A 25,819-nucleotide genomic window follows, 5' to 3' on the forward strand; every position below is an offset into this window, starting at 1 on the left:
AGTAGGTTGTGAATTCGAATTTCCACGGTTGTATTTAAAAAAAAGGTTTTAACCAAAATTTAGTGTTGGACCAATAAGACAATAAATATCTAATTAGTTTTTAGTTGGAATATTAAAAAAAAAACTGAGATAACCAGTCCCGGGAGGTAAAAATTTCTAATCCTCCCGTACTGTACAAACCTAAATTAAGATAGTATAAAAGCTTTTTATACTATGGGAGGATTAGAAATTTTTCCGTCCCGCGAGTCACGTGTGGCAGCAGACTTGTCCGTACACGTAAAGGGGTGTCACGTCAGGACCATGGCCGACTGAAATCTGATAACCTCCGTTTTCTTATAAATTCCTTGGCCGTTTTTACGCATCATAATTTCAAATCTTCTCTTCTCTTCTCTTCTCGTGCTCTGTTTATTCTAAAATGGCGGATTCACAGAGCCTAACGCCGTCGTTTCCGGCGGCGATTATTATTGCCCTCGCCTTCGCCTCTCTGTTTTGTTCTGTTTCTTCTTACGACCGCCCGCCGCGGCGCCGGAATCTCTTCTTTTCTCGCCGGCAAGATCTCGATTCTGATTCTCCAGAACAGGTCAGTCTTTCCTACTCTCTTCTTCTTCTTCTTCTTCTTCTTTTAATTTGGATCTCATTTTTCTGTTTAGAAATCGAGAAAACTGTTTCTTATTAGAATTCCGGAGAGAAACCGTAAAACATGAAATTACCGGCCGCTAGGTTAAGACATCACCGTCCACTCTTCTCTTAAATTGAATTACTGCACAATTCCCGTGTCATTTCTTCAATAGAGTATAATTATATGATTTTGTTCTAACTCATTATGTTTTGTTTTTAATCAATGTACTTTCTGAAAAACGTTAAGAGATAAGTTTTTTCTCTTAATGGATGAATTAATTATTAAAATCATTCCTTATAAGATAGTTTACTCTGGATTTGAAACCAGCCTGTTTTTTGATGAATTATTAGGAAAGACCAGTTTAGATGTGGGGAAAAAATACCATGTATAGCAGGAAGGGCTTAAAAAGGGTTTTTAAGAACTTGCCTCGAACAGAGAGCATAGAAATGGTGGATTATTAATGAATGAATAAATGCAAAACTGTGCGTTGCAGAAATGTTTAAGGCTATGGGGCCACCCCACCGGCCATGGCGGATGGAAAAAAATTGGAGGATTTGGATTTTCATTTTTCACTTCGTGTTTTCTTTCTTACCCAACGCTTAAATTAGACTACCAACTAAACAACTCGCAGATTCGAAACGAGGAATTTTAATTTTTTATTTATAGAGATGGGGTCCTTTTTTTTTTTTTTTTTTAATTTTTAAAACCCATTATAGATTAAAAAGAGGAATATGTTTGGAATATTTGAATAAGAAGGGTAGAGGGGAATAAGGGAGGTATATCCTTTGGTTGTCGCTTATGAAATGTGAAAAAACTTTGTCACATGTCGTTGTATGTAGCTCGGTGGGCCTCTTTTATTCTACAAGGTCAAAGGAATTGTCGCGTTGTGGACTATATACCGGACCATATCTTATATTATATTCTTCGTAAAAAATATTTTACTGACTTGCGATTAAATACAATCTTATTATTTTTTTAAAAGTTCTTTAGTTTTGTAATTTTCTCACTCAATTGTCAAATATTTGAGATAAGTCCCCATTAGTCAAGACCTAAGCTTTTTCCTTATTTGTGTTTATTTTTAGTACATGAGATGGATAGATATATTACGAAGTTTAAAATGATTTAATTTCTATCGTAGAAAATGGTATAAAATGTTATTAAGATGTAATATTGTTATTTTTTTTATGGGTGGGTCAGATTTTGAGGATGTACATGTTGAGTTAATTCTATGTATTAGATAGCATTGGTTTAAATATGTTAATAAAATAATAATTTAATGATATCGATAATTTTTTAATGAAATGAAAGGACTTAATTGAGAAATTTTAATACGATTATGTGTAAAATTGAGAATTGAATTTTAAAAGAGTAATGATTAAGTTGAGAATTGTGTAAAATTTAAAATTTTAAATGATTAATGATTAAGTTGAGAATTATCTAAAAACTTAGGGACCGTTTTTCATTGCTATTTTCCCCTTCTTTTATATGTGTTTAGTTGCTTTCGATGAAATTTAACTCAAAATTTTAATTTTATCACGTTACAAATAATTCATCGTTTGAATTTTCTGTAAAATATAATATTTACAAATGTTCTCTAAAATATAATATTACAAGCGTGGGGTGAGAAAATAATTCAAAATTTTTTTATTTATTAAATTATATATATACTTGGACTGACACATTTTCACGGTTGAACTAGGTTTTGATTGACGTTAGTAGTTGAATTTTTTTTATAAATCCAACCACAATAATTGGGAGTAGAAAAAGATGGCTTAAATCCAGACCTAAACCTAACAAAACTAAACTCTTAAGTTCTTAACTCAATGAAAGAATTAAACCCACCCACATATGGAATTTAGACAAACGAATTACCCATACCTAATTATTACAATACAATATTCAGGTTTCATTTGAATAAGTAAGAGTAGAAGCAACTTCCAATATGAAATCTTTTTGCTTCCATGACAGGACTCATTGATAAAAGGACAAGTAGTCAACTAATTAAGATATAGATACAAAAATGACTTGGTTCTACTTTGCCAGACTAATTTACACACACAATAATATATTAAAATTCATTTAATTTTTCCCACCTAACGTTTAAGGATTGAAAAAAGAACAAGAAAAAGAAATTCTGGAAAGTGAAAAGTAGCTCATAGTTAAATTCAAGGCCCAAGGCTACCAACTTAGCAACTAGAATCTCTACCCCTTTGTGATAATGCTCCAAGGAAGTACATTTAGGAGGAACGAAGTTAAAGCAACTGCAAACTCAAGGACAAGAACTTCAACATCTGATATGATTGCACAGAATTTTGTAAAGAAACTTACAAAATAATCAAATGAGCTTAGAGAAAAACTTGTGATCAGGTGCATATATCGCTTGTTGGTGCTGACAACATGAGGATATCATGGATAACCGAGGACTCTGCACCGGCTGTGGTGGAATATGGCACATCCCCACAAGTTTATAGCAATGTTGTAAATGGAACTACTTCATCATACAGATATTCCTTTTATAAGTCTGGTCATATTCATGAAGTAACCGTGGGTCCTCTCAACCCCGATGCGACTTATTACTATCGTTGCAGTGCCAATTCTGCCCGGAATTTCAGTTTCAAAACCCCTCCTGCTCACCTCCCCATCAAGTTTGCTGTCATTGGTATGTGACTATTTATTTGAACAAATTAACCTATGGATTCATAAATTTTGTAATTGGTTCAGCTGCTTTTGTTACGCGTCGATAATGTTGGAGGCAACGAAAGAAAGTAGGCTAGAACTTAGAATGGAGAGAGAGTAGAAATTAAAATATCTCAATGATGAAATTGATTCTTTTCTAGAAATTTATCCTTATATGTGCATAACAATTCTTATGATCCTGTTTTATAGGTGATCTTGGGCAGACAGAATGGACCAAAACAACTCTACAAAATGTAGCCAAATCAAACTACGATGTGCTGCTACTTCCTGGAGATCTGTCGTATGCCGATTTCATTCAGCCTCTATGGGACTTGTTCGGTAGGCTCGTTGAGCCGCTGGCTAGCCAAAGGCCATGGATGGTGACTCAGGGCAACCATGAAGTAGAGCACATCCCATTGATTCATTCTCAGTCCTTTACGGCATACAATGCAAGATGGCACATGCCTTTCGAACAAAGCTCGTCGACTTCCAACCTTTACTACTCATTTGACACGGCCGGTGTGCACGTTATCATGTTGGGATCTTATACCGATTTTGACTCAAATTCGGCACAGTATGAATGGCTTGTTGTGGACTTGAAGAAGATCGATCGAGCCAAAACTCCATGGATCGTGGTGCTTATTCATGCTCCATGGTACAACTCCAACACTGCTCACCAGGGAGAGAAGGAGTCTGTTGACATGAAGGCAGCCATGGAAGAACTGCTTTATCAAGCTCGTGTAGACGTGGTCTTTTCCGGGCATGTCCACGCCTACGAGCGCTTCGTAAGTTTTCTTTAATCAAATTAATTTTTAAATGCAATGTTAAAAACTTGATCTTTGCTCAGCTGAGTCCTTTTGATTATTTGTTGCAGACTCGTGTTTATAATGGAGAAGCAAATAATTGTGCTCCAGTATATATAACAATTGGGGACGGAGGCAACCGTGAAGGTCTTGCGAGCAAGTAATATACTTTTAACATTGTTTTCTAATGACATTACATAAATTTGAACATAGAATTTTTTACTTTAGACTACTACTAAATTCAAAAGCTTAAGCAATATACTTTTAACATTGTTTTCTAATGACATTACATAAATTTGAACATAGAATTTTTTACTTTAGACTACTACTAAATTCAACAAATTTAATCTTTTATTTCTACTTCAACAATTCTGCAGGTATATCGATCCAAAGCCAGAGATTTCATTATTCAGAGAAGCTAGCTTCGGACATGGCCAATTTGAGGTTGTGAATGTGACACATGCGCTCTGGACATGGCACAGGAACACCGACACCGACAGCGATGTAGCTGTCGTTGGCGACTCCTTATGGTTTACGAGCCTCTCTTCTGAACCTGCCTGCAGAATATAAATTATAGATTGTCATTATAGATCTTGCTAATTAACAGCCAATTAATATTGGAAGGAAAAAGAAGAAACTCTCACACAGTCTAGCTTTACACATGCATGGAAGTGCAAGAAATCATCTCTTTTTGGAGGAGTTCCCTAGTAACATTCTCATGAGAGATGACTCCATTTTATCCACACATCATTCATAATATTTGGGTGTAGTTTAGATCGATTGAAACTTCAATTTTTGTAATGATTTTTAATCTATAGGATTAATACATTCAAACAACTAATTTTATATCTTGAAACTAACATAAGAAAATTTGGTATATATTTAATATTTCTTAACACAAGTTTAAGAGAAGAATGAAAAACCACCACCAGCAAAGTACAACATCGAACAAGCAACATGCCTTGATTGAGCATCTCTCGAAAAGCCTAACAAAAAGTCCATATTTGGTCACAGATAAGAGCCTCATCTGACCAATTTAACCGTTAGGATTATGAAGTACATACAAAATATGTCTAAAATTATTGGAGCCCTGTTGAAACTTGAGGCCTAATTGAAGTCAAAGGCCAATACAAGTACTTCTTGGTGTGCACAAGCAATAGGAAACAAGATGTATGTATGACGTACAAAGACCTAGGGGTTCTCCTATTCATTGAATTATTGGTAGCTTTGATTTAAAGAATGCTTTATATGATTCCCTATCGGAGCCTAACACCTATTTTGAGACTTTATCATCTCTTGTGAGAATTTTGGACACCACCAGACAATGTCCAGTCCAATTGGTAGATAAGTCTATTAAGAGAATCTAAGAAATATAACTGAAGATGAGTTCGGATCAAAGTAGATTGAGTTTCTTTTCCTATAGTGTAGTCTAGACATGGAATTAGGAAGATATGAAATATGCCTATCATCTTAGGGAAATTATCTTTTGGGCTATGGGAGGGCTCTCTTATGGAAAAAAAAGTAACCTATATAGAAGTTAGGGTATGAGAAAGATGCACAACCTAAGGCAACTTTGCTATGATGTGAATATGCTTGAATCACCAAATCCCAAATTATAATGAAAAATTGGCGAGTCCTCTTGATCCCAGAGTTTATTGCTTTATCAGAAGCAATAAAAGAAGCCTTATGGCTAAAAGGGCTATTTAAGGACTTTGGATATGACTAACAAGAAGTAAAAATATATTGTGACAAGCAAAACAAAAATATATATCTCTAAAAATCAACAATTGAACCCAACATATTGACCAAATAGAATAAGGGTTCATTGAGGTGGATTAAACACGCACCCTGCTGATATGCTGACAAAACCTCTAGTTTTAGGAAAATTTAATTACTGCTTGAAGCTAGTTAGTAATATCTACTCAACTGAACAAAAATAAAAGAATTCAAGGGCAGGATATTCACTTACAGAAAGTGTTTTAAATATGGAGATTGTTGGGTTTGCAAAGCATGTAAACAAAGTCCCCATTGATTAGAGAATGGAACAAATTCATGATATACAAGAGAAGACAATTATTGAGACATTTTAAGTGAAACCAAAAGCAAAACTGTGAAGTTATGCCCATACTTAGATACGAGGGATACTGTTGCTCTTAAAAATTATGTTCTCCGACCATATACAAAAAATCACATAACAAACTACATAATTGCTTTAAAATTGTAACCAAATTTAGAATTGGAATTTGAGATGGATTCTCGTGACCTTCAAATTAAAGTCGAATTAGTGGCACAAATTCTATCAATTTCAGCAAATATAGAGCGTGACCCAACTCCTAATGGACGACGTCAACTCATTTGACCAATGCTCTTTCATTGGTATCAAAATTCAATGCCAACAACCAAATGAAATATCCATTCAATATACGGTACATATTCATAGGATATTTTCATAAATCAAAAGATTTGATATTTATTTTATATGACTCAACTAACATTTCATATAAAATGTTAATGAGATATAAAAGATGTCAATTATATAATATCAATTAAATATAAATATTAATAATAAAATTTTGGTCTTTTACCTCTCATTTTGGTTACGAAGAACTTTGGTCTAAGATTTTAAATTATGTTATCTTTTACCCTCTTGACTTTCAAATATTTTGTTTTAGTTTCTAAACTTTACCTAAAAATTGATTTTAATCAACACCACTAAATTTTCACTAAACAGAACTACGAATACATTTTTAAATTGACAAACTTGACCTATCACTTGTAATTATTTTGATATTTCTAATATTTGTCCATCATAAACAAATAGGAGGTGTTTGGAGTACGACATCTTACAAGTTTAGAAAACTAACAAATAGGAGGATGCAAACCCACCTGAATCTAAACCCTCACTCCTCTCTAATGATGGAATAAATTAACAAAAAAGTCATGCTAGAGTGAACAACGGTAATTGACATTTATCTCCCACCAAAAAATAGTGAGTTCGATCCCCCACCCCATATATTGTACTAAAAAAAAATAAAAAAAAATAACAAAAGTTATGTCTATACTTACTATATTTCTACTAAATCATATATTTTTAAAAAATTGACCAAATAATAATAATAATAAATTAATTTGAGCTAAATATATGTTTTAGTCTTGAATGTTGGGGTATTTTTTCAATTTAGTCCTTATAGTTTAAAATCTTTTAATTGAGACCCTTATATATTTTAATCTTTTTCAATTATACCCTCCTATTATTAAATATTAAAATTGACTGATAATAAATTAATTATATAACACCCTACTTAGTGAGACAGCAAAAAAAAATTGTGAATTAAAGAATTAATTTGACCAACCTAAAAGAAGAAAAACTTGAAAATTTTACCAATTTTTTATAATTTGGAGAATAAATTAGATGACTTAATTCTTCATTATCTAAATTTCTATTAACTCGCTTTTTATCTTGTCGCTTATAATCAATTAATTTTAATACTCTCAAGTGGGCAAATTAAAGTATAGTGGAAAAATATTACAAAAACATTAAGAGACTAAATTAAAATTTTCTAGACAAAGGGCTAACAGAACTTGAAAAAAAAAAACCTGACTAAAATGTATATTTAGCCATAAACTTTTGTCCAAATTAAAGATTAAAATAAAATGCCAAAACAAAACCATTAAAGGAACAGAGAAGAGGGTGAATAATAATAATGCACTGGTAAAGTATATCCCAGATTATGGGATGGGTTAAAGGCCCGGTTACTAATATTTCCATTACTTATTAAAAATCCTAGCCATTTTGTAACTAAATATTTTTCTTACTTTCCATGTTTTTGAAAATATTCCAAAACTTATATAGAAATTTTGGATACAATCAAAATATTTCTTGTTTTCGTTTCAATTCGTTACAAAAACATAAATATAAATATTGTTTGATCACCATGGAATTCATCTATCTTGATTTCATGCTAAAAGGACCCGTCGAAAATCCAACATGTATTTATGATAAATGAATATGCAATTAGAGGTGTAATATTTGTGGTTGGAAATGGAAACAGTAAGAAAGAAGTTGTCGATGAGAAAGTTGAATGTGAGTGACAGTCGAGACGATAAGAGATTGTGAAATGATGGGATAGGCATCATCACCATTCACCATCAGCATCCCTTTATTTCTCTGCCTTTGCCATTTCAGCTCATTTTTTTTGCTTTTACATACAAAAATCAAAAGCAAAACCAACAACACTGCGGCGCGTGACAGAGATCGATGGTGCTGCTTCTGCTTCATCAGATCAGGAATAATATTAAGGCACACCTCTCGCATCACACGTCCCACCAACTCCTACTTCTAAACCCCACACTTTTCTTTTTTGACCTTTTTTACATTCTCTTTTTTGTATTTCCCAAATTTGTATCTTCTTTTACATGGAAACTTTACCATAATTCACTCTGCTAACTCCCTCCTCTAACATCTATTTTTCAATTCAAACTAATTATGGTAATTGTTCCATCTTTCTTGGGTCTAATTCTCTAGTACGTTTGTTTCCGTTCAAGAGAACCCATCTTTCAAACTAATTTACGGTTGTGTACTTGGGATGCAGAGAGCATAAATTAGCTTGAGAGTATGCAACATGTCGAATTAAGGAAAGATGCTCCAAATTAAAGTTGTCTCATTGTCTTGACGATATCTCATCTTTGATGCTTCAAATTCTCTAATATATATGTAGACGATTTTGAGAATTTTGATTTGAGAGTTTAGAGAAAAGAGAAAATAAAGAGGAGGAGGTAAAGTCTTGTGACCCTGACATTTAGTCTTTTTCTGATTTCCATTGTTATTAGCGAAATCTAAGTGCAATTATATAAGACCGGACATAGTTTTAAGTTTGAGGCTAACCAATAATAGATACCATGTCACTATATTTTCCTGACTTCTTTTATTTTCCAATCTTTACTTTAATTTTCATTACTTATATTATTGTTTAATAATTGTACTATATATGGAAGGGGAATTTATATGTTCTAGTTAGGAACACTCAAAATTTCCCAACACATGATAAAGCCTGGCGCCAAGCTAGGAGGATCTAGGTAGACCTGAACTTTGAAATTCAAATTAGGTACCTAACAGTTTGGCATTCTCCTGCATCTCTACAACTTAGGCGTTTGCAATATGCTCATAGTTTTAGAGTTTATATGAACAAACCACCAAAAAAAAAAAGGAAAAAAAAAACTGCACATTGTTGACCAACAGTGCAATATAATTGAATTTAGGCTCAGGATTCAAAATTCAAATTCTCTTGTATCCCGTGCTATTTGGCAACACTATCTACCTGACTTATCTACTTAGAAAAGGGAAGACTGTCCCTAACAGATCAACATGAGTCATTTTTAACTTATTTTTATGCACACTCACATGTTTAAAAGAAGGTGCACATTATTGTTAAGCCTTTCTTAACCATAATTGTTTGACTTGAACTACTTAGAAGAGTGAAGGTCATCCTACAAACTCGCATGAATAGTTTGAGCAAGCTTTTTCTTTACTCACATGTTTCCTTAGAAAAATTCTCTAAGAGGTCACTTTTAACCCTAGATTGCTCCAAACTAGACACACTTAACTTTGTGGTTTAGCGGGAGGTGTATTTTATCTTTATTTTATTTTTTTTTTTGAGTACATTGGCGTGGTGGGATTTGGATTTTTTTCCATTCTTTGGAGCACGCTCTTTCCCAAAAAAAAAAAATGCAAATTATTTATATGGTGCATCCTTCATCAGGGTCTTAACACGAGCGAAAAACTTCAACTTAGGTACAAGCTGTCTCTAGTTATTAATCCAAGCTGGTTTTTCTATGCAAGTGGCGTTTTCTGTGCAAGTGCTCTGCAGAATCATTGGATCATATGTTTTTGCATTGTCCCTGCACGACAAATTTATGGAACTTTTTGGCATTTTCAGCACCTCTCTCCCACTCCCTAAACACATTGACGTTTTGATATCAGAAGTCCTATCCTTCCCTATGAAAAGTAGAATTATTTGGAGCAATGCCATCGAGAGCTATTCTTTAGAGTGTTTGGTTGGAGCGAAACAACTGCATTTTCTCAGATACATCGAAATCTTTTTTTTTTTTTTTTGTTGAAGAAGAAACCATTTCATTCAAAAGTACGTGAGAAACACATGTACTTTGGATGAAATGTATTATTTTGGAGTGTTTATGTAAACCATTTCATTCTCGGATACATCACAATCTTACATTCATCTTTGGGATTATTCTATAATTTTAGCCTCTTCTTGGACATCAAAGTCTCATATGCAATTACGATATTTCTACCATTTCTCTCAATTTGAGCGCTTTTATTTTGCTTTTTTTTTTTTAATGTTTCTCAGTACATACTTCTCAATGAAATTGTATCTTTTCAAAAAAAAAAAAAATTAATAATAATAATAATAAATTAATAAATAAACCCAAGCTAAGCTCAAGTTGACGATGGTGAACCCTTGTTAGTACATTATCTTTCTTAATCACGCTTGCATGATCTCAAAATTCCTTTTATTTGGATGTGGTATCATTCATTCATATACCTGGTCACCTCTAATTTTTTCTTTTGAAAAAATATCTTAGAAAAGTTTCCTAACTTACTAGGTTTTTTTTTGCTATTTCTAAAAAATTATACGCTTATTTACTAACGATTAACCTATTTAAAAAAATATTTTTGAAATCTCGACAAAAATCAAATTTGGATAAAATGAATTGACAATAGAAAAGGTTAAATATCACGTCACTCACTCCTATCCCTTAATTAATTAAAGAACCCAACCAACCATACCGAAATTAAAATCTCATTATTTTGTCTTAAAAAAATTAATCCACCGAATAAAGTATTATTGCATAACACCATCCTTCCTACCCACTTAAAAAGAAAAAAATTCATTCACGCCAAAGATATCAAAAGGATATTTAATATATTTATATATAAAAGACTTTGAAATATAAAGGTAGTACAAAAATAAATACCTACATCACCATTATGCAATTTAATTTTAATGGTGTTATATATATATAATATATATATATATATATTTTAAACATTGAGAGCCAAATGTTTTGTATACCTCAATATTTAAGTTATTACAACTTCTCAAATATTTTATTTCTTTGATTTTTTGTCTAGGTCAAAAAAGCTAACAGACTATTGTTTATGTTAGGTTTATATTTTTTATTTGCAATAATCAAGAAAAATTAAAGGTTATGGTAAAACTTCATTTGAAACGATACTCTGTCTAAAACAAATATTAGAATAAATTTGATTTCTCTAGTGATTTAATATGATGTTTTATCCGTAAAAAAAAAGTGCTTTAATTTCCATTATTTTCTACAGAAATCGATAGTATTACATATTTTCAAAAATACTCTTAACCAAATATTATTTACACGATAATCCATGTGGCTTTTTGCGGGTAATTAACTTTTAAATTTATAGTTGAATTATTTTTCCATTTTTATATTATTTAGTTTCCAAATTGATTTAACCGTCTATTTAATTATTCAAAGCGATCAAGAAAATTTTAAAAATTTATTCATAATGAATTCAAATCTCATGTTGAGATTTTAGTCTAGTGGCATGATTTACTAATTTTAAGAAAGATAAAAAAAATCCAAATTGATTTGAATTTTTTGTAGAAATTATTTTTACATTCACAATCTTCTTTAATTGACTCTTTTTTTTTTTAAACACCCCGGGAAATAATCCTTATTGGTTTGAGAACTTTCAAGACTTCGAATTGACTAATGGGCTCATTAACCTAGTAGATGAAAATAATATTTTTCTCAATTGGCTTTAAAACAAAATAAAATTGGTCAATTTGGGTGGGTTTTTTTTAATAAAATTGGTCACAAATTAATGACGTTTCTTATGGAAAAATTAAGTTCAAATTCTCTCTAATTATATTTTATTACTAAAATAAAATCTCTCGTCCTAGGAAAATAATGGAGTGTTAAAATCATATATAAAAGATTAAATAAATAGATCATAATTTAGAACCTCATACCATGTTTAACTTGTTAAATTATCTATGAATTCAAAAATTTGAGTTAGACCAATTAAATAAAAAGTTAATCATATATAGATATCTTAACAAGGTATATATTCCCGTTGGATTCCAATGATCCATGTTTTTTGTACTTAAAAAAAGCCCTCCTATATGTCATTTTCTCCTTAATTAACCATAACAAATTAATTACTTCTTTGTTTGAACTCATCTGAGTGATTCGAAAGACATTTGTTTTGTCTTTTTAAACTCTATGCTATGGACACTTTGAAATACTAAAACTATTAGTAAATACAATTTGTCATTCATCAAAATATTTTGTGTGATTAAAGCCCATAAAATTAATACTTTCACTATAGTCTTATAGAAAGACACGTATAGTCAAACGGATCAATGGGTAAAGTTTTACTACAAATTACTTGAAATGCATTTGAATAACATCTTTTTTTAATTGGGTACGAAGTTGATCACTATTTCTCGAGCCTACCAATTAGTTAATCTTACACATATTTAATTAGTTAACGATTCTACAAAATTACCTTACATACCTTAATAAATTGAGCTGTGTTGTTAAGCAAATGTGAGTGAATTTGCATCAATGATGTGTAGACAGGTGCTGTGTTAAGTGTTACATCAAAGAGTAGTCAGAGATTCTCCAGCATGATTCAAAACAATTAATTACCACTTCTTCTCAAGTCTTTTCCTTTTCCCCTCATACAGACATTGACTAGCTGCTTCCACCAGTACTTCAAACCTTTCTTTTTAACAACCAACCTAAAACTTCTCTGTTTTGTTCTCTCTCCTGCGCCATTAAGTAATTCAGATCTGTTTTTATTTTTCCAAAAGATACTGACCACTTCATTAAGGAGCACGTGAGAAACATGCAAAGCAAAGACTTATAAATGAAGGTATCCGAATAAACGAAATGATAGAGATATCGTAATTACAAAAAATTTGAGTCTTAGAGAACCAATTCGATGCTATGACTTTGATGTCCTCCTAAAGGTGTACAAGAGTCTTTTAAGAACCGGAAAAGATCTTATTGTTGCGCTCCAGCCAAATATACCAAAGAATTGAGCCCACAGTATTGTACTAGAGAATGAAATGATTGGACTTGGTTGTATATGAAAGAGCCTCACCAATATATTATATACCAAGATTACCGGCCGGAATCGCCGTTGATAGCCTGAATTGGAGGAATTAGAGATTCCAAATCCCTGTTGAGAATTGGCAATGTAAAATTAAGTGGTTCAGTGTTTCATTTGCTATTTTTTTTCCAGAGAACACACCAATTTGGGTTAATTTGGAGAGATTTTGAGCAGTATTTGTGTAGATACGACAATAAACCAAACCCCAGATGAAAAATTTACATTTCTTAGGGAGAATGAGATCCCGTAGCTTGGCTAAATATCCAGGACTAAAATCTATCCAAGGAGGAGCAAGCAAGAGGAGTACTTAAGATTATCTGTTAAAGAGTAATTAAACATGTTATAATTACTTGTACATCTAATTAAGCTATTACTAATTCAAAACCACATGTTTTAGGCCGACATAAACACATGTCAACTAGTTATTCATGATTGTTTGAGTCAATTTGACTAATCTCACAAACAACTGAACTGATAGATCTTTTCTTAACTTGTTTGGACCCAATCCAGGATGGTTACCTTTAGTTGTAAATCTAAACTAATTGTTAAGAATGAATAAAACACCACCCAACCTAAAGTTTAAGCGAATGAATTAGCTAAATTTAATTTATATAAGAATATTTATTAATACTAATTGAAATAAAATATTAATAAAAATAAGTAAACATAAATTATTATTGGTGGTGAGTCTGTACTAAAAAGAAATATATGTTAATAGTGAGTCCAAAAGATTAATATCAATAGTCAATCAATATCTATATTGATAATTTATTACAATAAATGACCTTTTTTTATTGTAAATGATCAAAATCAAAGGTTGCTCACAGATATAATTATACTAAATAAAAAAGGTTATGCAATAAAAAGTTGACAAAATAATGGTACATCAATAATCCATACTATGAGAGAGTTTCTAATACACACTAAGAAAAAAAAGATACAACATTTCTTTCAACAACAACACACAATCAAAGACACACAGAAAAAGAAGTTTTTTTTTTTTTTTTGGGTTTTATATAATTTTGTTAAGTTATTGTTTAGAGACACAAAAGAAGAAAATGAAGAAGAGAATCAGACAAAAAAAAAAAACCCATTTCAGAAATCAGCTGTGAGATCTTAAAAATATAAATCAGAGATGAGTAATTAATTCGAAATGACACATGAGATCATGAATATTTTTATTTTTATTATTTAAATTTCATTATTATCGCCTTCTTGCTGCAGTTTCTCTTTGTGCATTGAAATAGACAGCAGCCACAGGAAGTCCCAAATCGTTTTCAGCCATAAAACTTCGAGTGCTGAACCGATCTCTAGACGAAGGAGGGTTCACTGAACGACGCCGTTTCTGCTTGAACAGAATAAACACAAACCTGTGGATCCCTATTATAGGCTTTGGAATTTCATAGCTCATCTCCTCTTTTCCTAAGTAAAAAAAAATTACATATATAAAGAGATCAACATAATTTTAAATGACCAATAATCTGAAAAATCTTATAAAAATTTTTTCTCTAGCTATTATATTCTCAGTCTAAAAAAAGTAGAGAAATAATCAATCAAACCTACCAAAAGTAGCATCAGTAGTTCCTGGAATGTCAGTGACCAACCTGAAAAAGAGATCCAATAAAGGCCAAGGGTTAGGCAATTACCATCTCGAAGTTTGATACTACCCATTTAACCAAACCCCACAAAAAAAAAAAAAGGATCTTTCTCCCATATAAATTTAACCTAGACAGAAGAAATTTCAGATTTTGGTGATGGGTTTTCAACAAAGTTAAGTTTTTTCCAAGTAATTTATGAGATCAATGGAGATTTTTCCAAAGTTACCAGTGGAGGTGCTCTCTCAAGTATGGATCACTAGGGCCAGGAACATCTGGGTCAACCATGATCTATAAGAAGAAATTAGAAAAATCAGTCAAAAAAGAGAAAAAAGAAAGTGATAGAGAGATGTTGTTGTTTAAATAAATTTGTATTTTCTAATTTACCAGAGTGAATAAAGATCTCATGTCTTCTCCTTGAATGTGAACCCTAGGTTTGGAGGTGAGTGAAGAAGGGAAGAATTCATGGCCATTGAGGACTTGCTTGTTGCCGAAAGTTACAGACATTTTAATGGAGGGAATGAAGGGATCCACCACATCTCCAATCACTCTCCCAAGAACCAGAGTTGTCTCTGATATGATCCTTGATCTTGCCATTTCACAGAGATTGGAGAAGGAAAAAAGAAGAGAAGTTAAAGAAGGGGCCACTGCAAGCCTCAAGGGAGGGTTTCCTTTTTTATTTTTTGTGTTTGAGATTGGAAAATGGAAAGGACAGTTTGTTTTCTTTAAGAGAGCCCTTTTTATTTGTAAGTTGTTTAACTAAACTGGAAAAAGTTACTTTTGATGGAAAAAGGTCTCTCTCTGAGTTTTTGGCAGTGCCCAATTGCATCAATGATCTCTCTCTCTAGCTTTGCCTTTGCCTTTGCCATTGCCATTGCCACACATCTTATCACACAACTGTGGCTTCTAGTTGTAGTTTGTTTTCTATTATGGAATTGGTTCTTGTTCTTGATGGGATTATGATGTGATATGATCTTACTTTTAGGGTTTTTTTTTGCTCTCTTTAAAGTTTAAAAATGTTTATATTAATCCAATTTTCTTCCTAGAGTTAAAAGTACTTTCAATAGAAATTGATGGTAGATATATGTGCATAAAAGTTGAGTAATCCAAGGTGTTAATATGGTGGGGGCATGGGCAAGTGAATTGTAATAACTATAGTGATAAAAATGGTTGAAACTATAAAGAAAAAATAAAGTTAAAAAGACACCATACCATGGTTCTAAATATCCGACATTTCCATCAACATATCCGTGTTTCCATGAGTTGATATCAATATGAGGGGGTAAATTGACATATTATTATAGTAGAAGAAAATCGACAAAATATGAAAAATATATACAAAATGTCACTAATATATACATAATATTAATATTAATTATTTCTAACTAATTTAGAAATAGGAAAATATTTATTTTGTTAACTTAAATATTTTTTAAGATTTTTTAATTTTTCTAACTTTTACAGAAATATCCATCGACATCGATATTTTATTGATATTTCTATAAAATTGAGACCTCGACATTTCTATCGACATCGACGTTTAAAACCTTTGCACTAGACACGAAACAAGATAGATGTATTATTTATTAGTAATCGTTATATATTTGATTTCTATAGATATACAAAACGATTTGAACTTAATCTACTTTAATTTTTTTTTATTTACCTTGACCCCTTGATCAATAGGCTACCATGATGGCAAAATTATGTTTTGGTATTATTAATATATATATAGACACTTTTGACCAATTTTTGAGTCCTCATCCTATTTATTTCTTGTAAGTAATAAAATAATTTCCAACGTAAAGTATAAATATAGATTAATTATTAATATAATAAGATGCAATTTATTATTTTATTAATAATAAAATTAATCTATGTAATTTTCCTTTCACCAGATTGTTAATATATATATATATATATATATATATATATATATATATATATATATTGTTATTAAAAACTCTAATAGACTCATGAAAAGATTGAATGTTTCATTTGAGCTAAATATCTTTATCTAATATTTACTTAAAATATTATGTACTTTTTTTTAATAATATGATTAATTATTAAGATAATATATTTGAATTACTGTCACTATAAAGGGAAAATGTTTTAATTAACAATTTCTTATAGAACTTGAATCTAGATGACATTGAGATAATAACACAATAATACTAATTATAAAAAATAATATTAACAAATAAAAAAACACAATAATATGATACTTATAAAATTAAAAAAAAAACCCGATTAATATACATTCTTGAAAATAGACTTTTCTCGTTGGATAGTTGCATTATTCAACTTCATCAAGGTAATTATGGTACCCTTTTCAAACTTAAAGATAAAGATCTAATATACGATCAATTTCTTGTGCCAACTTGAATGTATATCTTGAGTTACTTTCAATTACAGAGAAAGAGAACGAGAGATAACTAAAAAAATTACATATCTTTTTTTGAGTGGGAATTCAAACTAATAACCTCTTAGTTAGAGAGAGGTATCGATTACCACTTAACTGAACTCGTGTTGGTGAAAAAAAAAAGTTACATTTCCTTTGGAATTTCATAACTTTGAATTTGAAATTCCATTATAAATTAATTGTAAGTAAAAATCTTTATTTTGTCATAAATTAAATAACAACCCTTTTTCATATTTCAACTTTTAAAATTTATGTATTTATTATGGTTGATAATTAGTTTTTGGTTTAAATACTATATTTTGGTTTCATTTTGGTTAATTTTGGCTTTCTATACTTTCAAAACGTCTATTTTTAATCTTTGTACTTTCAAATTTTATTAATCTTAATTGTTATACTTTCGAAACATCCATTTTAAAAACAGACACTACACGCCATTCATTCAAAATGATGTAAGAAACATAAAAATATAAGGAAGCTACGTGAAACCACTCTAGTTCTGAGAGATAGTAGGTATGCGTTATAATTATAAATAAATAAAAACATCTATTTTGATTTCTATATTTTAAAAAACGACCATTTTGTTTATTTTATTTTAGTTGTTATCTCGTTCCTTTTCACTTAACACTCCACCCCAATTAACATGACACACTTCACTCACTAACTTTCTTTAAACGAGTCCCATAAATATTTGTATTAAATAAGTTTCTGTTGCATCTAACTTTTTTTGGGTTAAAATTTTACAAATTTATCCCATTTTAAAACTTTACCAAAATTCTTATTCTTGTTAGGTTTTTTTCAAATGCCTAGGAAGTCGTTACACGAGACATAAAACCACTATGAATACCACGCTTCGTTGGCCCTCCCTAGGCCCTAGTATACCTACTTTCCACACACTATTACTCTATAAATCCCGTTTTCAATTATTGCTTCTTTTTTTCTACCACAGATCGAAAGTTTGAGTTTTAATTTCAAACTTCGACCTTATAAAATTTAACAATGACTAATATTTTGAACAATGATCAATCAAATTTATTATAAAATAAATTACTAATATTTTAACGGATTAGAATTTGAAAATTAACACACCAACCCACAATAATGGATAAAACTTGACTCTTCACCGGAAGAAGAGCAATCATATCCTTACCATTATTGAATATTTGAAAACTTATTATATTTTAAAATAAATTTTTGTTTTGTATTTCATTTTATCCCACGGTGACATAGGAGGAAAAAGAACCAAATTTCAGAATTAAAGTTGGACGAAATTGAAAAATCTCAAGACTGAAACTTTCTCCTCAACCTCCTAATCTGCTTCAAACTCAACCCAAAAGCCTTCTCCAAAAGCTCCTCTTTAATTCCAGACCCAAAAATGGCTGACCCCATCTTCTGGACTCCCGGATTTTCGCTGTTGAAACACCCAAAAACCGTCGCCGCCGTCGTCCCCACGTTCATCTGAAAATGCAGCAGCCCTCTCGGAACCGCCATCACCTCCCCCTCCTCCACCACCCTCGCGAAAACCCGGTTCGCCGAGTCAACAAAACCGGCGTACACCCTCCCCCGGACCACGTACACCATCTCCGCCGCGCGTGGGTGCACGTGCGGCGGATTCCACGCGCCCACCTTCAAGTCCGCGCGTACGAACGACATTCCCAGCGTGTTCAGCCCGGGGAAAACAGCTGGGTTTGCGGCCACGCTGGCGAACCCGGTTCCCGAGAAGTTGCCGGCGGCTCTCCCGCCGGAGAACACGAAGTCGTCGGCGGTGACGGCGGTCGGGTCCTTGCACGGGCCAGTGGGCGTGGGCCTGTTGTTTGGTATGCAGAAATCTTGAAGTGGGTCGGGGTCTGAGGCCATGACGATTGTTATGATCATGATCATGAGGTGAAATGAGAAAATGGGTATGAACATTTTCGGAGACATTTTGATTTCAAGTGCTCGAATCTGTTGTGTTTGATGATTCCGAGGATCTTGGTTTTGATGGGTTTATATAGAAATGCAGAATGTAATACATTAGGTGTAGAAAGAGGATATTTTTTTATGGCTTGATCCAAGGCACATTTTAAGCAAATGTGGTGAAAAGTTCATATGTACATAATATATAGAGTAATGATGTTGTTCTACCAATTATTTCGGTTTCCATTTATCGAAAGCAAGGCATTAAATTCGATGTTAGAGTAATGATTTAAACTATTAACTTTAAATATATAATTAATGTAATTTTTCACCGATTGTAATTTAAAATGTTTAGTTTAGCAGTTGAGGCATTTTACCAATTTCTTAAAATGTTGGAGATTCAATCTCTCATCCCATGTTTATTGTACTAAAACAATGTAAGATTAATTTAGACATTGAATTTTTGTGTATAAAAATTTAGTCCTTAAAATTTATAAGTATTGACATCCATCTAAATCTCACGCGTACAAAAGTAAGGTCATGTGCCTAGAAAATAAATGATAAGTTGGTGACATCTAAGTCACTGTCACATCAACCCTTAACAAAAATTTTCACAATCAAAGCGAGCATAGTTTACCGGTAATTGACATATATCTCTAACGGAAAATTTTTGAGTTCGATCTCCACCCCACGTGTTCTAAAAAAAAATTCATGTTTGAATCATTAAAAATTTATGTTAAAAACTTCCCACCATAAAAACTACCTCATTACATACTAAAATTAAAATGAAATAAATCAGAATTAAATCTGCCTCTTAACCAAAAAAAATTGAAATATTAAATGCAATAGAATAAGTTTAATATACTTCCATATGATTATTTACCCATGCAATGTTCTTATCACCCACCAAATACTTTTTTAAAGCTTGTCCAAAATAAAAAGGAAAAACCTTTAATTTTTAAAAGTCATCCATATCGTTAATTATTTCTTAATCTTTTCTGTTTTCTTCTTCATTCCATTATTTTAGTTCTAAGTTTTTAAAATCCAAATCAAATAGAGATTATGAAATCGATGATAAATATAAATATATTTATATATATGATATGTCCACAAATCAAAATTGGGAATAATAGATAAAAGAAGAAAAATGATATATAAGATGAGATTATTATTATTATTATTATTATTATTATTTTCACATATAAAAAGTCTTAGTTCCATGATACTTGCAAAAATGGCCAATACATCATGATTGTATCTCCTTGATTCGTGGTGCATGCTTGATTGCTCTCAAATGAGCTGCAAACCACTATTTTTACTTGAGGCTTAAGGCACAAGGATATGGTGTGGAAAGAAATGATTGTAATCCACGGCCATTTATGTAATCAATGTGAGGTTATTATTACTCCAATTTTTTTTATTTGCCGTTATAATTACCTATTATATGTACGCAATGATAAACTTATTTGGAGTTAGGGTAGAAGTTATTATACTCATGCCACGTGGAGAAAATGATCTGTTCTTGTGATTCTGTCCCGAAACGTTGGGAAGGAACGACTTGAAAGAGGCGACTCGAAGAACCTTATGGTCGGAAGACCTCCGACCATGCATTCGGGCAACCAACGATTAGGTGTACCTACTCCTAACCACTCGCAGTTCGGTATACCTACTCCCCAACTGCTTGTCAGACGTTAATGGTATTCCCAAATCTATAACTAGGGGACTGCACTCCAACATCAGGTATGGTATTCTAGTTCGGAGTATTTACTCCCTCGTGCAAGTATTCTTGTACGTGGTTTACATGAGACATTACCCGATCTCTGAGATCTTGCCGACCACTGACCTGACCAAGTTTGACCACGATTCACTTGTTGTTAAAAACAATGAATATGAATAAAAGTGGTTCAATATATAACATTGGATAATTGAGTGAAAAATATGTTTATTTTAAGATTTTTTTTTAATTGAAGAATGGCTGTAGAAAATTGAAGTTAAATGAGAAATTTCATGTTGAATTCGATATAGATGTGTAGATTTATACTTGTCACTTGTAAAATAATAGGAAGTCATCTAAGAGTTTGAAAGTTTAATTAAGCTTAACAACAAATATGACTGTTTAAAGAGTAGGATAGCAATCTAGGAGAGTTCATTCAAAACTCCCTCTATTTTTTTTGTCACTGTGGAACCATTTGTGTGACTGCAGTTAAGAATGGGTTGTGCCCAAGAACAAGTGGGTTGCAAGGCTACAAGGTGTGCTAGTGGTGCCAATCGAGTTGATTTGACTGATATATGCGCGATAAATAATGACAAGGTTTTGACAAAGTAATTGTTCTTTCAACAACGTTCCATAGTGTCACATTATTGCTCACATGTCTTTGCGAGGTGTTTGTCTCTACCAAAACATGGTTGTGATGAGCAAGAAAGGTTGAAATGAGTCAATATAGTTTCCTTTCACTCTTTGCACAACTTGATCGAACACGTAACACATATGAGGAGTGACTCGACACTAACAAAGTATTTTAAATGCATAGACACGTAAAACTATTGATTTTCCTCGAACATGCACAGAGTTAGTTTTTGAACAAGAATGACAATTGTGCAGAAAATCTATTGACCCTTTCATATAAGGTAGTTGTGTCAAGATCAAGATTGCCTTCACCTTGATTCTTCAAAACTCAAAATCCCCTTTCTAATACCTGTTTGTTATCATTATCAAACAAAAGTACTTAAAACTCTCAAGAACAAGATAAATTAGAATTCAGTCCCAACTGCTGGAATAAGAGCCCTCCACTAGACAATGCTATTAAGGAGAGAAAACATGTAGAAAAGAAGAGACAACAAGAATTATTCATGTACAGACACCATGCCATAGGAGAAAAAGAGAGAATAACCCCAAAAGCACAATCCAATAACTAGTAGCAAGCTCAATAATGAGACAATACAAATGGCTCAAATGAGCTAAACGCTAAGAAAAAAAATGGGAGAGCATTGGGAAGCATCTTTTTAACATTCCCAAACTGTAAACATACAACTGGTAATAAATTTTGCAAACAAACAGAGTTGGCTGCTTTCTGTGACCCTTCTATACAATCAGACAAAAATATATATAAATGAAACCAGAAACTGCCCATGTGGACCATTTAACTAGTCACAGACACTAGCTGGCTACTTACTTGATGTATTCTTTCGTAAATAAGGGGTTTTGCTTCCACACTTGCAAGTTATACGTAAAGGATAGGAGCTGAGAAGCTGTAAAACTCAAGGGACAACAGTAAAATCATTAACTGTCCCGAATCTGTAATCCGACAAACAATGTCTTGATGGCATTTTCAGAAAATAAATGTGCAATGCGACTTCCTCTGATATAAGGGGATAAATTATTTATCAAAGTTTTGTCTTTGCAGCTTGAGATTGGAGTCTCTTAGCAGGAGATTCTTCCTATCTCAGTTTTGATAGAAAATAGCCTCACAGATGCTCATGCTCAAATACAACAGCGGAAGATAAGAGTTACATAAACCAGTAAAAAAAAACATGTTTCCTGGGCTTGGGATTTGGATAAATGAAATGCATGTGATTATGAATTCTATTTGCTATTCAAGTATAACTGGAAAAGAAAAAGAGTTCAGGGAAGTTGGAACAATATACAAATTCAAAGAAGATTGATACAGAATCCTAGTAAGTCTCTAAAAATGAACCTGCGCAAAAGAAAAGAAAAGACGAGAAAAAGTTTGCCATTTGTCAAGGACTGTAATTGACAATTGCTCAAAGTAATGAATGCAGCTTGTAAAGAAAGACAAAGGTTTTCAGAATTATGACTGTGAAACAAGTAAGATCGTCAGAATCCTTATAGGATGTATACAATCTCGTACAACTCTCAAATAAACTTGGAGACCTTCATGAACTTTCTATTCATACTCAAACTGAACCTCCACGTGCATATACTTTCTCATCAGCTGGACAATGGAAAGGGTGAAGTTCGCTAAAGTTTGGCATTCTTCATGAGTTTTGACCTCCGAAACAACCCCACATATGATCAATTTCTTCAAATTGGGGCACCTTCCTAGAAGCTTTTCCATCCATTCTGAGAAAAAATCATTAACTACACTCCACCCAAGTTCAAGCACTATGACATTCAACAAAGGAGATGACCCCTGCAAGCTATGCTGAAGGATTCCATCTTTCAAATCGTAACATAGTGATAGGTGGCTTAACTGAGGAAAACACATACAAATAGTCTCTAAATCCACCACCTCATCCTCATCATCAAATACAACACCCCAGAGCCGAAGCTTCCTTAACTTCGATGATTTTGAGATCATATGGTAGAATTTTGGCCACATAATTGTGAAGTTGCAGACATCTACAACCTCAAGATTTTCCATGTTCTCACCAATATCAAGATGGATGACACTAACATCATCGATCCTCAGAACCCTCAGGGCGCCCTTGCTAACTACTTCAAACAGCTCAAGAGTACAATCTTTTAGATGCATAACTTCAAGGGTATCAGCCTCCAATACAAACTTGTCCAAACTGATTGCTTCAACATATATATCCTTCAATGAGGCACTGCTAATTTCCATATCAGACATTGCAACATCAGGACTGATCAGAGCCAATTTCTCAAGTTTAGGACAAGTGGTCAGAAGAAGGCTCAAATCCAATGAAGAGACATTGACATGACTCAGCGAAAGTGATTTTAAGCAAGGGAACTTTTGATAGCTGGGCTCTACGCCTGCTATAGAATTATGAGCCAGTGCCAGCACTTCAAGCTTTTGTCGACCACATTTCTCAATAATGTTGAAGATCGGGGTTGTCTTGACATTGTAATGCAATTGACGCAGAGTATCCCTAGTATACATGAGCCAAGCCATCACTGCTGCAGCAGAGAATTCTTCCACGTCATCCATTGAAATTGCCAAATTTTGCAGCGCAGTTGTTTGGAATATTGTTTGAGTTATAAGAATTTCCAATCTGCTCGTTGAGAGTTCATGATAAGTGGGCCAATCACGAGAATCGAAAGAGAGGGTGTGGAGGTGATTGCGCCAAGCCTCTCTCCATTTCTTGCAAGTTGCCGAAGCAATCACTGCGTCTCGGGCACCTCTTAACTGGGAAAGTATGTTTCCAATCACTTCAACAGGAAGATGCTCCATTCCCAGTACAAGAAGCAGAAGATGAAGCAGTTACTTCCACAAATTTTCACAGGACGTAAAATTCCAGCACCCAAGAAGTATGAACATACACCCAAGAACAAGATTTAAAGTTGCCGAGCGTCCATCATATATCTGCAGAAATTAACAAGAACCACAAAGACTAATAAAAATGGGCTCCGTATCACCGAAATCAACCAAATTGACAAAAAAGATTCAATACAACTTCCCATCAAAAAGCTGGATCTGAAAAATAGATGAAAGAGAACTACCCACTAAAACAAAATTCTTACATCTAAAGTATTTACTAAATCTAGAATCTGGGTTTTACTAAAACTGATCATGCCCACTTGAAAATTTTCAAGAAATTCCATCTTGCTTTAGGAATCGATCGTCAGCAAACAGAACAAACTAATTAACGCGACCATATGCAAGGTGGTTGATCAATCTAATTCTTGATACAAGAAACCGAAACATTAACCTACCAATTTCAATACGCAAAGAAAATAAAGAGAAATTATCGGAATGGGGAACTGACTTACTGGATACTAAGACGAAACTGATCTCGATCGAACTCCGGCGGCCAGAACAATCGCCGGAAACAAAGAAAGAGAGAGTAAACAGAGGGAATTTGGGGAATTGTATGGAAGTTGGTGCGCAGAGAAATCGTACAAAGATAAGATCGGAACTATGCAATTCCACTGCTGCTTGAGAAAAAAGGAAAAGATGAAACGGATTATATAATGAAATTTGGGAAGGTTTGCGTTGCGTATATACGATGAACTTTTTGACCCTTGCCATGCTACAGCCTAGACTGTTGCCTTTGTTTCTAATTCTAACATTGATTTTTATTTTAATTAATTTATTTACTGTAATTATTTTGGATAATCTTTTATAAGATAATTACTAAAATTGACAATTAGTTATAAAAAAGAAAGAAAGAGAGAGAGAGAATTTTAGATAATTTTATTATAAGATTAAAATGTCTATTCAATGTAAATAGTGCATATCTTAAAAAGCTCAATCTAAAAGTTTCACATTCAAACCTATTGATCTAAACTTGTTCTTTTTTTTTTTAATTATTATTATTTTTTTTTTGTGGTTACATCACTTGACTTTAAAAAATTGAGTAGGACAGGGCCAACTCAAATTGAAACATAAGTAAGGTTGAAAATGTGAGTATAAATTAGACAAGGACTTATAAAAATTGACCATAATTGAAACATAAGTAAGGTTAATTTCTCCAATAATGTAATTTTAAAAACAAAAAGTACAAAAGTATTGTAGGTTGCAAAGTAACTTTTTTTTTAATGTAAATAAAATTTTAAAAAATACAATAATAGAGTAGTTTTAATATACTTGCATCCATTGAATACAAGTTTTGACAAAATTGCATCCAATATATGTGATTGAAATCACATGCACTATCTTAGTTTTGAAAATATTTTCAAACCTATCCCGACTTGTAATTTTTTTACTTATA

The 25,819-nt window shown here is 32.4% G+C and overlaps 4 protein-coding genes across 4 annotated transcripts; 1 reads left to right on the forward strand and 3 right to left on the reverse strand.

Annotated features, from left to right (window-relative positions):
* The first annotated feature begins 349 nt into the window (after nucleotides 1–349).
* PAP20 (Purple acid phosphatases superfamily protein) lies at nucleotides 350–4,946 on the forward strand. Its single transcript, XM_022277629.2, has 5 exons — nucleotides 350–580; nucleotides 2,987–3,278; nucleotides 3,506–4,080; nucleotides 4,170–4,258; nucleotides 4,476–4,946. Exons 1-5 carry the CDS (start codon nucleotides 416–418, stop codon nucleotides 4,666–4,668), a joined length of 1,314 nt encoding a protein of 437 aa, XP_022133321.2. The 5' UTR covers nucleotides 350–415; the 3' UTR covers nucleotides 4,669–4,946.
* A 9,358-nt stretch (nucleotides 4,947–14,304) lies between these two features.
* LOC111005843 (protein SELF-PRUNING) lies at nucleotides 14,305–15,705 on the reverse strand. The gene is made up of 4 exons (XM_022277479.2): nucleotides 15,256–15,705; nucleotides 15,098–15,159; nucleotides 14,837–14,877; nucleotides 14,305–14,695 (listed from the first exon to the last, which is right to left on the reverse strand). Exons 1-4 carry the CDS (start codon nucleotides 15,463–15,465, stop codon nucleotides 14,478–14,480), a joined length of 531 nt encoding a protein of 176 aa, XP_022133171.1. The 5' UTR covers nucleotides 15,466–15,705; the 3' UTR covers nucleotides 14,305–14,477.
* A 2,745-nt stretch (nucleotides 15,706–18,450) lies between these two features.
* Nucleotides 18,451–19,343, reverse strand: LOC148213346 (RmlC-like cupins superfamily protein). The gene has a single exon (XM_088127738.1). It carries the CDS (start codon nucleotides 19,211–19,213, stop codon nucleotides 18,572–18,574), a length of 642 nt encoding a protein of 213 aa, XP_087983864.1. The 5' UTR covers nucleotides 19,214–19,343; the 3' UTR covers nucleotides 18,451–18,571.
* Nucleotides 19,344–22,807: 3,464 nt separating this feature from the next.
* Nucleotides 22,808–25,124, reverse strand: LOC111005265 (F-box/RNI-like superfamily protein). Its single transcript, XM_022276707.2, has 2 exons — nucleotides 24,879–25,124; nucleotides 22,808–24,471 (listed from the first exon to the last, which is right to left on the reverse strand). Exon 2 carries the CDS (start codon nucleotides 24,337–24,339, stop codon nucleotides 23,092–23,094), a length of 1,248 nt encoding a protein of 415 aa, XP_022132399.1. The 5' UTR covers nucleotides 24,340–24,471; nucleotides 24,879–25,124; the 3' UTR covers nucleotides 22,808–23,091.
* Between the last annotated feature and the right edge of the window lie 695 nt (nucleotides 25,125–25,819).

The sequence above is a fragment of the Momordica charantia genome (genome assembly GCF_013281855.1).
Source record: "Momordica charantia cultivar OHB3-1 chromosome 1 unlocalized genomic scaffold, Mcharantia_2.0 BLBB01000001.1, whole genome shotgun sequence".
NCBI classification, from domain to species: domain Eukaryota; kingdom Viridiplantae; phylum Streptophyta; class Magnoliopsida; order Cucurbitales; family Cucurbitaceae; genus Momordica; species Momordica charantia.

Coding starts and splice junctions, on each gene's coding strand:
- PAP20 (XM_022277629.2), top strand. CDS start 416: ATGGCGGATTCACAGAGCCTAACGCCGTCGTTTCCGGCGGCGATTATT. Junction 581..2,986: donor ATTCTGATTCTCCAGAACAG/GTCAGTCTTTCC, acceptor ACTTGTGATCAG/GTGCATATATCGCTTGTTGG. Junction 4,259..4,475: donor CGTGAAGGTCTTGCGAGCAA/GTAATATACTTT, acceptor ACAATTCTGCAG/GTATATCGATCCAAAGCCAG.
- LOC148213346 (XM_088127738.1), bottom strand. CDS start 19,213: ATGTCTCCGAAAATGTTCATACCCATTTTCTCATTTCACCTCATGATC.
- LOC111005265 (XM_022276707.2), bottom strand. CDS start 24,339: ATGGAGCATCTTCCTGTTGAAGTGATTGGAAACATACTTTCCCAGTTA.
- LOC111005843 (XM_022277479.2), bottom strand. CDS start 15,465: ATGGCAAGATCAAGGATCATATCAGAGACAACTCTGGTTCTTGGGAGA. Junction 15,160..15,255: donor TGAGATCTTTATTCACTCTG/GTAAATTAGAAA, acceptor TTCTTCTTATAG/ATCATGGTTGACCCAGATGT. Junction 14,696..14,836: donor AACTACTGATGCTACTTTTG/GTAGGTTTGATT, acceptor TTTTTTACTTAG/GAAAAGAGGAGATGAGCTAT.